Source organism: Furipterus horrens, unplaced genomic scaffold (assembly GCF_987537825.1).
Source record: "Furipterus horrens unplaced genomic scaffold, mFurHor1.1.pri manual_scaffold_12, whole genome shotgun sequence".
NCBI lineage: Eukaryota > Metazoa > Chordata > Mammalia > Chiroptera > Furipteridae > Furipterus > Furipterus horrens.
The window spans coordinates 55,578,316-55,593,199 of NW_028327182.1; the positions used below are offsets into that span (position 1 = coordinate 55,578,316).

Genomic DNA, 14,884 nt, shown 5'->3' on the forward strand with positions numbered 1-14,884 from the left:
TTATGAGTAGAATACCTGAGTGGCCAGATTTTTAATACCTTAGGAAAATTAGTAAGAAACATGTTTAAATATTTTAAATTACAAAGAACTGCAAAAAAACAAACCAAAACAAAACATGGTTAGCCAGGTTAAGTAGACAGAGGTCCATTCATTTAATATGCCATTGTTAATTGCCCACATACCAGGCATCTGCTAAACTCCAAGGTAGAAACAGAATAAAGCAAGTAACACCCATCCCTCTGGGGATGTAGAAAGTCTAGGAGATAATGGGTTCAGTCAGAAATCAGTACCCAGAGAACTATGACTCTAAAATCACTCTTCTGACTGATTTCATTACTGACCTTTCAAACTTGTGAAATTCAATATTTTGAAGTTATACTGAAAGGTTTTTGAAGTTGTTTTTAAAAAAGCCATTAGGTCATTCTCCTCCGGATGAGAGGATGGAGAGGAAGTGTTGTTCCACTCCACCCTACTGGAAGGGTCCCAAGGGGGTTTAGTTATGTTGGCTCCAGCAGCATAGGATGATGCTGCAATTGCTCAACCTGCAGTGATTAAAAAACTTAAAAAGAGTTGCTCTCCAAAAACCATATTTTTTAAGCAACTGGGAAAACTGAATTAGTAATTAATAATTTTGCTAAATGCTTTAAAACAAAAGTCAACAGACTTTCCCTCTGCTTTGAGGAACATATTGTCTCTGTTGTAACCACTCAGTTCTGACCTGTGATATAAAAGCAGTCACAGGCAATAGGCAAACAACTGGATGTGGCTGTGCTGCAATAAAACTTTATTTATGAAAACAGGCTGCAGGTCAGATAATTCCTGTAAGTCATAATTAGCCTATATCCTGTTTTAAAATAAACATTTAAGATTATATAACATACCTGGCTGTTTTTGTCTAGAATTAATTTTACTAATATAGTAGCAAAAGAAGACATTACCTTTTCAGAAGGATGAGAGAACAGACTTTAAAAAACTTAAATATAAATTTAACTTCTCAAAAATCTCAATGGAAATTAAATCTTGTTATTTTAATTGGTCTTCACTTATAAAAGCATAACTTCCTTATAGTGGGCAAATTTACCAATGGACATATTTATCATCTAGAAAATGGGGATATAATCCATTATTTTTAAATGAAGAAGCAATTCAAGAAACAAAATTAAAACATATAATTAGTTCATCCCACCTAAAAGCAAGCATCTGGAGGAATAAACAAACACCCCAAGGTGGGGGTGGGGGACATTCTAAATGCAATCACTTTTCTTTCTTCCTCATGACAATCATTTGCATGTTCAAACAAAAGTAATAGTATTCATACATTGATCAGAGATCGTCAGACTAGGCTCATTTTCACCTGGCACTTCATAAATATTGAATTAGTCTTGAAAATAAGTTCCAAGTATAAACATGTAAATTAAGTAAATGAATATGTAAATATGCATTCTGAGTCTCTAATAAAAAATATCAATAACAAAGCCTCTGACATTACGCCCTATGAGTTCATTTACAAGTTGCCCTTTATTTTATAAGTTCCACAGAATTCATATTTTGTCCTCAGAATGACCCCTGTTGACATTTCTAAGTTTCAGATTCTGAAAACCTTGTTCTTCTTTGATTTTAACTTCCATTATAAAAAATATAATTACTTCTGTGACACTTTCTTGAAAACATCATTAAAATTGAAAGAAAAAGGGGAGACATTAGAAAAAAATGATTTAAAATGATACAAATTAATGTAGAAGAAACACATTACCTCTGTAACAAACAAGCTCTGTGCTTCCTCTTGCGCATTTGCAGGAACTGTGGAGCATCTGTATCGACCTTGTCGTCTCAGAATGGCTGTCTGTGAAAGCAAGCACCAGACAAGGACTTGGTTAAGAGAAGAAGGAAAGGGGCCAAATTCCAAGTGCAGCAGGGCTTGGCATGAACAGTCACTTCAGTCTCTACCAGCCAGGGCAGCTTCCATCTTCCTCCTTAGCTCACGCACAGAGATCCCATTTGAAACCCTGAAGTTCGTAAGTCATGCAGGGCAATGGCCCCTGCTTCTTCCTGGATCAGCGGCCCGATGACCCCTCCAGGGAGCCCTTCTGCTCCCCCCCCCCAACCCCAGGCAAGGTAGAGGCCCATTCAGAGAGTCCCTAACACCCCAGGTACTTGATCTAGTGCCATTATACTGCTTTTTACTTTTCTTAACTATCCTTTTTTAATTGTGGTAAAATAGATATAATATGAAATTTACAGTTGTAACCTTCTTAAAGTGTACAGTTCAGTGTCACTGTACATTTACAATGCTATGCAACCATCACTACCATCCATCTTTTAAGTGCCTTTTATGCCTGTTGTTTACTGCCACAACTTCAGTTGCCCTACAAGCAGGGCAACCAGACAGATAGAAAGTGCTTACTGTATTTGTTGACTGACTCCAAAAATTGTGAATTCTACCTCCTCCCCTCTGAACTTTCGGACTATTCTTGTTTCACGAGGCTTAAATGCTTATTTTAAATAATAAAATGCCTCATGACTTTAGGCAAAAGCACATCTATCCCAATTAACAATGTTTGTAAGGAACAGCAATGTTAGTAGAGGAGATGGGGCTTCAGGCTTCAGAAAGGAATGCTCTAGATTTTTTTCTCCCATAGACTATAACACTTGGAACTATTAACAGACCATAAAACAGCACACATGAAAACATTTTGCTAACAGAATCTACTCTATTGGCTCTCTGTGGATAATTACTAAACTGGGATTGCCTAGTACCTATCCCAGCTGTTTCTCTTCTTCCTTTGGTTAGAAGAGCTTTGGATCAAATTTGTGATCCCTCCCCCTCCAGCACAGACAGAGAACCCCAGGGCATATATTTTGTGTATAACATAATTTTTATTTCCTGCCCACATTTTCTCTGTGTTGTGTCTGTTTCTCCTATCTTGCACTGTGTCCATCTTTGAAATTAATCTTATCTCCTACTTTTATTCTAAAGAAAGGAAAATAAAGAAGTCTATTCTCCATCAAAGTCCTTCATTGGTGATTTATTAATTCATTCCACCTCCAAGAGAGCTTTTAAGACTCTGGGTGTCTTGGTTTCTTTGCGAGTATCACAAACACCTATTCCCATGAAATGCCATAGAGATATGTGTCACTAGCACTGCAGAGGCACGATCTATTCAAAAAGCTTCAAAGTAACATCAATAAGAAAAAGATTGTCAAAACTGTTAAGAATCAGGTGTAATATTAGTAAAGGGAAATTGCTTACAAAATTGTGTATCTTCTTAATACCCCTACTTATTGTGTCCTTATCTTGATTATTTGGATCTATCAAGATTTTTGAAACTAATGATTATACTTTTAAAATGTTCAGAAAATGGCACAGGTTAAGAAATAGAACTATTTGGGTCATTTCCAGCCCCCTTTCCGATCACAAGACTAGAAAAAAAGAAAACGGATTACAAAATTTTCCAAGTGAATTACTAACTCAAGAATAATAATGTGACACTTTTCAACACCCCTTTAAGGTGAGAAAAATAACAGAAAATGAATCTTTTTGATTCTCATGGGTGAAAGTGTCATTATGTTCTTACTTTAAAAACAAAGCAAAAACCATTAGAGACTTTACCTTTAACAAAAAAGAGAGCACTAAACATAATTAAACCAATCATCCCTGTGTTTATTACCACCCACCAATACCAGAATACTACGTTTGACTCCATTACTGATCAAGTCCTAGCTATGATTTTGATAGTTTAGTTTTCTGGCCACACAGAGCCCTTCAATTCCTCCAGAGATGTCATCCAAATAAATTTAGTGCATTTCTTCAAAACCAGTCATTTAAATTAGACATGGCTCTTTATTACATGTCTAGCTTAAATGTGACTTATATATATACATATATATTTCTTTTTGTATGTACCTGTTTTATATAGTCTTTTTTAGATGCTCACAGTCCTTCCCTATATCTGCATGCTGTTCCTCACACCAAAAGGTGGAATCTATTTCCCCTCCCTTTGAATCTGGACAACGTTCCACTGATGAAATGAGGTAGAAGTGATGCCATGCCTGTTCCAAACCTACCCTTTAGGAGAACTGGTGGCTTCAATTCTTCCTCTTTGGAAGACAACCAGCACATTAAAAGATCTACCTTGAGACCACCATGATGTGAAAAAGTCCAAGCTATCCACATGGAGAAACCATACATAGAAAGATGCCCCTCAGCCTCTAGCTGGTTCCTGCAATCCTGGCTGAAGTACCTCAACGAGAGTGAGGAAGTCATTTTAAACATCCCAGCTCCTGTAGGCTCTAAATAAAGGAGAACTGCCTAGCTTAGCCTCGACCAGATTTCAGAATTGTGAGAAGTAATACATTATTGGCTTGGGGATGATCTGTTATACTGGAATAGATAACTATAACAAGACTAAACCAATATTGTAAGAGATGAGGAACATTGCCTAACTGAAGTATTGGAGAATTCTGCCATTTTCATGATAATGTCACACAGTATAGCATTAGGACAGGAGCAATCTGACTTTTACATGTCCTCTATTCAGTTAGTAAGAAATGTTTGTTATACCTTGAGAACAGAGTAGCTTCTCTTCCCAAAGAATAGCCTACTGATCATTTAAGAGTTCAGCATAAATATCACTCCATCCTCCCTTTTCCCTCTCCCCCTACCTTCCACCCTCTCTCCCTCTACTGGGTCCCTACTTTCTACCAACAGACATTGAACTAGCATTGGAGACACCACATTAAATAAAATGTAGGGTTTACCATCTGATAACAGAGGAAGATAAGGAAATAAATTATTAGAGTGTGATAAGAACCACAGAAGGGTATGAGAGAAAAAAGCACAGACATGCGGGCTGATATGAGAAGAAAACAGTAGGGGAGTATAAGTCCAACAGGGAGCCCTGACTGATGTGGCTCAGTGGATTGAGTGCTGGCCTGCGAACCAAAGGGTCACCGGTTCGATTCCCAGTTGGTCAGGGCTGAGTTGTAGGCAAAGTCCCCAGTTGGGGATATGCAAGAGGCAACTACAAATTGTAAGAAACAAGAAAATAGTGACTCCCAAACCAGTAGAAAATCATTAGTAACAAAGGACAAATGTAATTAGAGGATCTCTGAGAAGGAAGTTGATAGCATTAGCATATTTACAAATCACAAAAGGGGCATTTAGATAATCGCGTTAGATTCTAACTCTGGAGTCACCAGTAATGGAGAAACGGGGAAGAAGGAGAGAGGAGGGGAAGCTAATCAAGTTAAGAAGGGGGAACTAATCGCATTACTATAAAACCAGTTTTCTTTGTCTACTTTGTGCGCACTTTCTCCTGGATAAGGGTGCGCCCGACTCTGCAGACTCGTGAATAAATGCCTTGCTTTGCTGCTAAAGTCCTGTGTCCCGGTTTTTATTGTGAGAAATTCTCACAACATTAATGTATCTCTCCCTCCCTTTCTCCCTCCCTTCCTCTCTCTCTAAAAATAAATAAATAAGACATTTGTCCAAGATGGATGCTTAGACAGACATGCTGTATCTCTCTCCACAACTAAGAAGGAATACAACTACCTCAAAAGTAGAGACAACCAGAGGTTACAGAAAATTGAGCTGCATGAAAGTCCAACAAACAAAGATATAAAGAAAAAATACTTATTCAGACAGGAAGGAGGGACGGAGCCGGGGCAGAGAGGACACGGTGTGCTGGTGGTAGTAGCAAGCCAGTGGAAAGAGCAGTCACATGTTTTAAAAAGCCAGAGGGGCACCCGGAGTGCTCCTAGCACCAGACCAGATCACACAGCTCATGGTCCCAGCCATGGGGGAAAATAAAGCCTCATTGCTTATGACTGTGCAAACCAGAGGGGGTTGGGGCAGAGGAAGAAACTGCGGGTCTCCCAGTAGAGTCCACTTGTTTAAAGGGCCCCCCCCAGTCCTAGAAAGTCTGAAGACCCACCCATTCTTGGAACCACGGCCAGGGCAACAGCTAGAGAGGCACCAGTCCCATAAGGAAGTGGGATAAGTGCCTGGAAAAGGGGCAAGTACTGAGGAAGTGGCATTGTTGCCTCTCAGACCCCTCCCCCCAACACACAGAGCCACAATGTAGTAAAACGGGTCACCCATATTAACAAATACCTAAGGCTTCGCCCCTTACAACATAATAGGTGCGACAACTCTACCTAAGACACAGAGACAAACAAACACAGGAGCTTGTCAAGATGAGGAGACAGAGAAGTATGGCCCAAAAAAGGGACTGGATCAAGGTTCCAGTGGGAGAACTAAGGGACAAGCAACCAACCTAACAGATGTGGAGTTCAAAACATTGGTGATATAGATGCTCACAGGCCTGACAGATATGCTTAAGTATGGCAAATGCAGAGGGGAAGAAGTGAAGGCTATGCTAAATGAAATGAAGAAAAATCCACACAAAACCAGTGGTGAAGGGAAGGAAAGTGGGGTTCAAATCAATGATTTGGAACATAAGGAAGAAAAAAAAAACAGTCAACCAGCACATAATGAGGAAACAAGAATTGATAAAATGAGGAAAGGCTTAGGAACCTCTGGGACAACTTTATAAACATGCCAAGATCCGAATCATAGGGGTGCCAGAAGGAGAAGAGGAAGAGCAAGAAATTGAAAGCTTATGTGAAAAAATAATGAAGGAAAACTCCCCAAATTTGGCGAAGAAAATAGACATACAACTCTAGGAAGCACAGAGAGTCCCAAACAAGCTAGACCCAAAAAGGACTACGCCAAGACACATCATAATTAAAATGCCAAAGGTTCAAGATAAAGAGAGAATCTTAAAAGCAGCAAGAGAAAAGCAGAGATTTATCTTCAAAGGGATGCCTATAAGACTATCAGCTGATTTCTCAAAAGAAAGTCTGCAGGCAATAAGGGACAGGCAGGAAGTATTCAAAGTGATAAAAAGCAAGGACTTACTACCAAGACTACTCTATTCAGCAAAGCTATCATTTAGCATGGAAGAGCAGATCTAAAGTGCTTCCCAGACAAGGTAAAGCTTAAGAAGATCATCATCACCAAGCCATTATTATTTGAAATTTTAAAGGGATTTACTTAAAAAGATTAAAACTATGAACACTAAAATGACAACAAACTCACAACTATCAACAACTGAATCTAAAAAATAAAAACAAAATCCAACTAAGCAAACCAGAATAGGAACAGAATCATAGGTATGGGGATCATTTGGAGGGTTCTCAGCTGGAAGCGGGAAGGGGGAGAAATGGGGAAATGGTGCAGGGATTAAGAAGCATAATTGGCTGGCACAAAATAGACAGGGCGATGTTAAGAATAGTATAGGAATGGTTGAAGCCAAAGAACTTATATGCACAACCCATGGACATGAACTAAGGGGGATTGCTGGAGGGAAGGTGGGTATTGGGTGGAGGAGAGCAAAGGGGAAAAAAGTTGGGACAAATGTAACAACATAATCAATAAAATATACTTTTAAATAAATAAGTAAAATCTTTAAAAAAAATAAATCCAACAGGGAGAAGAGGACATAAAGGAAGATGTATACTGAGGCAAAGATGCTTAAACTAAATTGTACAAGATTAGTAACTTGGAGGCAAGTTTACACTTGGAAAGTTAAATGAGCAAAACCAAGACACAATAAATGAGATTAGCTCTTTGCAGACACACAAAAGGAACAAAGCCCTAAATGCTATAACTGAAAATATGTTCTATGAGGTCTATTCAGAAGGTATCCAGCCATGTGACCAGCCATGTAACATGAAAAATAGAGACATTTATTGAAGAAGATACAAGAAACATTGTACATAGGACAATGACACCTCAGGTCCCCTCAAAGTAGACACTTTGGAACCTCACACAGTTCTCTCAATCACCATTAGCTGCCTTGCTGCCCTGTCCTGTTTTCCTGAATTACATCGATTATCTGAAATCTCTTCTCTTTCAAAGGCGATTTTAGTCCTGGGAAAAGCCAGAAGTCACAGGGTACCAAATCTGAGCTGTAGAGGGGCTGAGTCTCCTGAGTGATTTGATGTTTTACCAAAAATCTCTGCAAGAGACATGATGCATGTCATGATGCATTGTCATGATGAAGCTGCTGATTGCCAGTTTCCATAGTTGCAGCCTTCTGAATCATCCAAATAGTTTCCATGGAGTAATGGTCAAACTTAACACAAAATTTGATGCAGATTCATTGCTCTACTCGCTCAGTCATTTTGCGTGCCACAGCCACACAGTACACACGCTCACTCAACAGTGTCAACCACCCCCAGTGACTAGTACAGTGAAGTCATTATTGTTTCACGCATGTGCGTTCCAGTCCACTCTCCTTAGCTGCCAAGTTACACTGATGTTGTGCAAACCATTCTCATTATATTAAAAATGGCTGGGCTTTTTCTGGACAAATCTTGTATGTCAAAGGAAAAAATTTCTAGAACTCTATTAAGTTTGATTAAACAACACTAAAACTACACTAATGCACAGCTAGTCAGTGGTTTTATTTCATCTGGGGAAAGAATGGTCCAAGAAAAAGAAAGGGGTTTGCATGACCAGAGCACTTTTCTCAGTATCTTTAAAAGGAAAGGTTGGGATCTATCAGGCTGGGACATACAGGGAGACTGCTGGACTTGGCACCAATGTGAAGTCACCATTTAACACCAGCAGTTATCGAGGTCTTTCCAATCACTGCATTTGCTCTGAGTCCAGCTTCAACAATCTACTTGTTTATATTGTGATCCCCATTAAGACTTTGCTAATTAGAGAGAAAGCACAGCCAGTGAATGTATTCTGACCTGCTTATTAATTCTAGTTCCAAATGCACATTATTAAATGGTATTCTGGTTTATTCTCTTGTGAGGCTGGCTACTACAAGTCAGTTCCCCTGAGCCCTAATAACTGTGGTTATATTGACCAAACCCAGTCTTTGGACTTGGAAAGTGGAGATCTGACCCAAGACCTTGATGACCTTATAAACCATGCCCCATGAGGCCCCATTTGATAGCTTGTCAATCCCTGATTCCATTATCCAAAAGTCTCCTGCAGGCATGTCCTTCTTTGCCCTACCAGATTGTGGATTCCTTTGAGGGAAGGATATTTGTATACTATCTCTGTGCCAAGTACTTAATACATGAATAAATAAGAGACAATGAGATAGAAATAGGAACCTACCAATAATCATCCATTACTCACATATGTTTGTTTGTTTTCTATTATTATGAAAATCCTCTAGTCCATTATAGAAACTGACAGGGAAGGCCATAGTGTAAGTGAATGCTCTATTTTAATTCCTCCATAGATTTCATGTGTTGCAAATTACTTTCAGGTAATAGTTAAACTGTATGCCAAATTAATTCACATTGAATTTCTGTAGTTTTATCTGGCTGGCTTATAACAAGAGTACAAATCAATACCAGGAGATTTATACTCCATGAACATTAAAGCCCTTCTAAAAAATTAGCATAATTTTCTTTTCTATGGTTGTGGTATTCTTTTTCTACCTTTCTATCAATTAAAATCATATTCCTGCTAAACAATGAATCTGTGTCCACTTTATATAAATCAATATCAAGGTTGGACATTCAAAGGATATCAGTCCCATTTTTATGTTTGAAAATAAACTATTTCTACTCTACTATGAAAGCATAGTAGCTTCTAAGTAACTTTCTATATTTGCAAGGGGGAAGGGAAAAACATTTCACATTATGAAGTGTGATAAGACTTGAAAATTAAATCTAATCATAGCTAGCATCTCAGACAACCACTGGGATATAAAGTCTATTTTTGGTCAGTATGATTACTTAGGTTAAACACTGAAAGTCTGACACATAGAAATCCTTAATTACCTTGGCCAAGTATGGGTAGGAGTTTTATGACTTCCACAAAATTATAGGAGTGATTATATAAGTCCTCTCCCAAATGGCTTATATAATGAGGCACAAACACCTGAGAGCCCCAGGTAAGTCTGTATGGGACTTTTTTCCCCCAGTGCAATGAGTTGAAGAAGTACAGTTTCCCTCAGACAAGAATATGAAGAGTAAAATTTACAATGATCTGCAGATCTAGTTTGAAATAACAAATTTTAAACACCTCCTTTTTCTATTTTCTAAAAACTTTTATTTTCCCTTGGTTCGAATGACTGCCTCAAAAAACTGAGATCATTTAATTGGCTAGGAGCCACATCTGGATGCTGAGCCCAGGGAAGCAGAGTCATGGGCCATCTAAAGGGAAAATCCAGAGGTTTCAAGTCTGCTCACCTGGGGCCAAGCCTGGGGCTTCCTGGCATTTCCTACCCCTCTTCTTCATGCATTTCTCTTCCCTGATATAACCCTGTTTCTTCAGCTTCAGCTTGGAATCCCTTTCTACTATCAAAGTTCCTGACCCCAACTTGGTCAGGGCTCTGTCTCTTTCTATAGGTGCTGGCCAACACACTACTTTGACTCACTGAGGCTGGGATACAGAGAGGCTCATATTTCATACCACAAGCAATGTGAAGCACATAATTTAATTAAACTTCCTATGGAAGAATTTAAGATGTGATATTGGAAAGGGGTTTGAATTGAGAGCCAGGAAATCTAAGTTTTCATCTGATCTCGGCCTCTAATTAGTTGTATGATCTTGGGGGAAAGTTTTAACTTTCCACATCCATAAGATAGTTTTTTTTTTTTTTTAGGATTTCTAGGTTTTATGGTTTAAAAATACCAAAGTTGTAAACATGAAATTCTAAGTCTGTCTCTTTCAAATGGTTTATGTGCTATAAATTGCTTAGTGAGAGACGAAAACATAAAAGATGTCCAGAAAAAATTAATTCTATATCTGCTTTGATTCATAGTCCCATTCATTTATTTTTTAATAAAAGGAATTGTCAGATTAAAAGGAAGGAAGATTCATTACATAGACTTAAATAAATAGAAATAAATAGAGGTGTGAGTATTGACAGAGACATGCTTTTGTGTCATCATTTCTTTATTTTTCTAACCCTCTCAACTCATACAGCATTGGATTTTTTATTAATCATTTTACAATGGGAATGAAACTATTAAAAAACAGCCCTCTTAATTCCTGGTGGGAATATGCACATCCACTGGGCATTTAAAATATCTTATTTTATAGGGTTTTAATTAGGAGACTGAAATAATGGCCCACCTGTTACAGAATGGGGGTGTCCAAAAATCCCCAGAGCCTGCGAGTTGGGGGATGGGGAAAAGGAAACAGCTTTTAAGATGTCATCACATGCCTGTGGCTAGTAGCTAGTGTCTTTGTTACACAAATGGCTTTGATACTTCCAAGGCCCCAAGAAGATGGGAGGGGTTTTGGACCATAGAATGGTACAGAAAGAGCACACACAGCCTGTGTAAGGTTCTGTGAGTGGTCAGAACTAGTTACCACACCCACTGCATCAGAGGACGCAGTCAGGGATTTAAAAATAGGTGGCAGACATTTTAGCTAGGATCTTCACACGGCTTTGAAAGGGAGAACATCATGCAGCTTTGAAAGGGCAAAGGGAGAACCATGCGTGATCCAGTGCAACAGGGCACATGTTTTCCTGGACTCTTATACGGAGGTTGATGACACCGTACCCAAGATCCTGAAGGAGAAAGCTGACAGATAAGGAATGGGGAACTTCTGGGCATGTTTTTGGCTTCTAGCTTTCTGGGGAGCAAGGGAAGTGCTGGGTCCCAAGGGAAAACAGGGCTCTGAGCTGAAGTACTCACTGTCCTCCCCAGGTTGGAATATTGTAAATAAAAACCTGTTTTCCTCAACACTAGTTGTTGGGTTTTACACCAAGCCGCCATGTGAAAGAACCCCCTTTTGCTCTGTAACACACCTTTCTCCTGGAACATGAACAATGAGCTAGAGACAATATCCTAGAGAAGTGGGTGGGCTACTATATGGATCCACTACAAACTGTCTCCCCATCTCTCCTGTTCAAAGGAGCACAGGGCTGGGAATGTCCTGCCTTAGACAGAAAAACAAACATCACAGAGAGTACAGACTTGGAAACAGGAAGAGATGGCTCCTAGGGTGTCCTAAACAGAACCCCTGAGTTAGATGAACAAAGAGGGTTCCCTTTTAATTGGTCAGTAGCCACATGGCTGCAGAACAGACAGAGAGAAGGGAAATTTCCAAGGTACCTGCTGTCTTACCTTTAAGGTGCAGAAAGCCTGAAGTCAGAAAAAAGGCCCAAAAGCCATTCTGCTGACATGCTGGACAGTTAAGCGCAACAGATCTCAGAGCCTGGTCAACTCTAATATACCCTTAGGCTAAAATGCAGACTATCTTCACTAAGCAGTCAACCCCTCCTGTTTGTAATTCCATATAATGCATCTGTACTTGTGTTTATTTTTGTGCCTGTTTAATTTATTTAATAAAATTATCCCTTCAAATCTTTGCGAGCTTGATGCACTTGTTAGAGAGTCCTTTGATGTTCCAGGAGAAGAGCAACCTTGCAGTGGGGGTAGGGAGGGGCCCAGAGCTCAGTGAAGGGAGGGAAGAGGATGCAACCAGAGATGAGAACCCTGAGAGCTCTTTAGGTGGGCTTCCTTCACGCCTGGCTCATGTCCCTCACTAAAGATTAAACCCTAAGTTGAATTTTTACTGTGCTCAACTGGGCCAAGTAGAAATAGTGTCCACTTCATGTTCTGAAGTTATCTCGGACTTTCAACTACTCCCTGTTAGATAGATGGCTCCCAACACCTCTTTCCTTTAGCCTTTAGGTCTGAGCCAAACTGCAGGTGCCTCCCGTATCTGTGGGGTTAGGTCCCTTTGATATCTACTCAATATATCCTTTAGCTGCATTTGTCCATACATTAAACAGTTTGTATCCACAGCAGTATTAAACATTACTGTTAGACACTCTGGGAACTTGGCTGTGACTTAATGAGCACAGCAGCAATGAAGCCTTTCCAAATATCTGGCAGATGCATTTGTTTCAGAAGAGATGACTCACTTTCGAGAGGATTCAGTCCCAGACTAAGATGGAAACTGCAGTACACACAGGGCGTTCCCCACATCTCACTGAGAGATCTCTCATCTTGGCAGCTGACCCACATGTTCTATTAAGATCAGGCAATTCCATTTTCAATGTTTGATTCACTAATAATTAAGAAAATGGACAAAGCATGGGACAAGACAAGGATCTGAAGAAGGAAGTCCATTTAGGTTTCTGGGGGAATCTAACAAAAAACAACTCTTAAGGGACTAATTAAAACATTACAAGGGCAGAGCCTTGATTATGCACAGAGAAATAGACATGACCTCTTTCTAAGAGCTCCCCCTCACCAGGCTCCTGCATGGCCCCTAGGCTTCCATCTTTAAATGTCTTTCTCCATTCACTAAGCAGTGTCACCCTGTGAAGTCAATGACTTTCTTTGCTATACATCCCCATGATGACACACAGAATGAGGGTGCTCTTGTACGAACCTCAGTGCAGCACCCTCCCTAACTGGTATGCCAACCTTCCTTCTATCATCCCTCTTATCCATTATCTTCATAGCTGCCAGTCATCTTTTTAAAACTCTAATCTGACATCATGTCTCAGATTAAATTCTTTCAATGACTCTTCACTACTACCAGAACAAACTCCAAACTGCGTGACCTAAGACCTTCCAAGATCAGCCATATTGATGTTTCTTGGCTCTTCTCCTGCTCTTCTCCAACCCTCCAGCACATGCGGTACTTCTGACTACCTAATGCACTGACCCCTCTGCCTGGCTGCAGAGCTGCTCACACCAACATCAGGGCTCCTGCAGCACATTGCCCTCAATTAGCATGTGTTTCATTCCACTGAAATTACTCAAAAACTTTCCTGTATCTCTTATTAGACTTCAGAACCTACAACTACACTATTCACCTTTGCTTCTCCAACACCCAGCATGACATCTGGCACAACATAACTGTTTGATGAGAGAATGAGCAGTTTGGATTTTAAAATGGAGATTGTTCTATTTAGTTGTGGGATCATATGAGATTCCAAATGAGACAGTGTTTCAGCAACTGGTGAGACACCAGGGAGTTTCTATGACTGCGTAATGTCCTGTTTCTTAAAATGCCATGTGCACTTAAAATTTTAAACACAGTGAAGCAAAGATTATGTTTTTCAGGTAAAATGCTAACCAAGATGTGGAAGACCTGATTCAAAGACTTCTGACATGAGGGACTTTGCTGAATTTCATTTGTCCCCTCTGAATCTCATGTACACACTCAAGATGCTGCTGACACAAGGCTGTGTACTACAGGACACACTTGGCAGTACACAGGCTCTGCCAAGCAACTCTAGTAGAAGAAAACAGAGGTATGGACACAGCAGGACCCTTTCAGATTGTGGGACCCATAAAGATTTTGTGCCTGGTAATATTTTAAATGGCATCGCATAGTTCCGAGGCCAAAACCTAAATTTCATTTTCCTTTAAGGGCTTCTGATTTTTGTCTTTGCATGCCTACATATTGTTTCTCCCTCTCTTCTACTTCCCTGATCTGTCACCTGGAGATAAGCTCTTACAACCTCAAAAGCAGCTGGTGCCAAGATCCCAAATCCATCCATTCCTTCAATACATGTTAAATGCCCACCACAAATAAAAACTTGTTATAGTAACTCTGGCAAATACAAATGAATTTTCAAAAAATTATGGTTTGCTACTCTTATATTTTCTTTTCTATTTAGGGAGCAAATAAACAGTCATAGTTACAGAAGTTATAATAAAGAATGATATTCAATGAATGCTACAGATATAGTATACAAGGGGGATCCCCCCAAAATAGAATTATTTATAAAAAAATTGTATATTTATTCTTACATGTTTAAACTTCAGTCACCTTCAAAGTACTTTCCATTTGGTACAATACACCTAGAGACTTTTTTCCACTGCTCAAGTTTTTGAACTCGTCAATTTTAATGCCTTTTGGTGCTTCTGCTGT

The 14,884-nt window shown here is 39.5% G+C and overlaps 1 protein-coding gene across 17 annotated transcripts in view; it reads right to left on the reverse strand.

Annotated features, from left to right (window-relative positions):
* The window catches only part of DOCK9 (dedicator of cytokinesis 9), a 360,039-nt gene that overhangs the window by 180,792 nt on the left and 164,363 nt on the right, over positions 1-14,884 (reverse strand). For all 17 annotated transcript variants that reach the window (XM_090258025.1, XM_090258022.1, XM_090258018.1 and 14 more), the window contains exon 3: positions 1,754-1,843. In XM_090258025.1, coding sequence (XP_090114151.1) covers positions 1,754-1,843 — 90 coding nt within the window. The remainder of the gene's footprint in view (positions 1-1,753; positions 1,844-14,884) is intronic.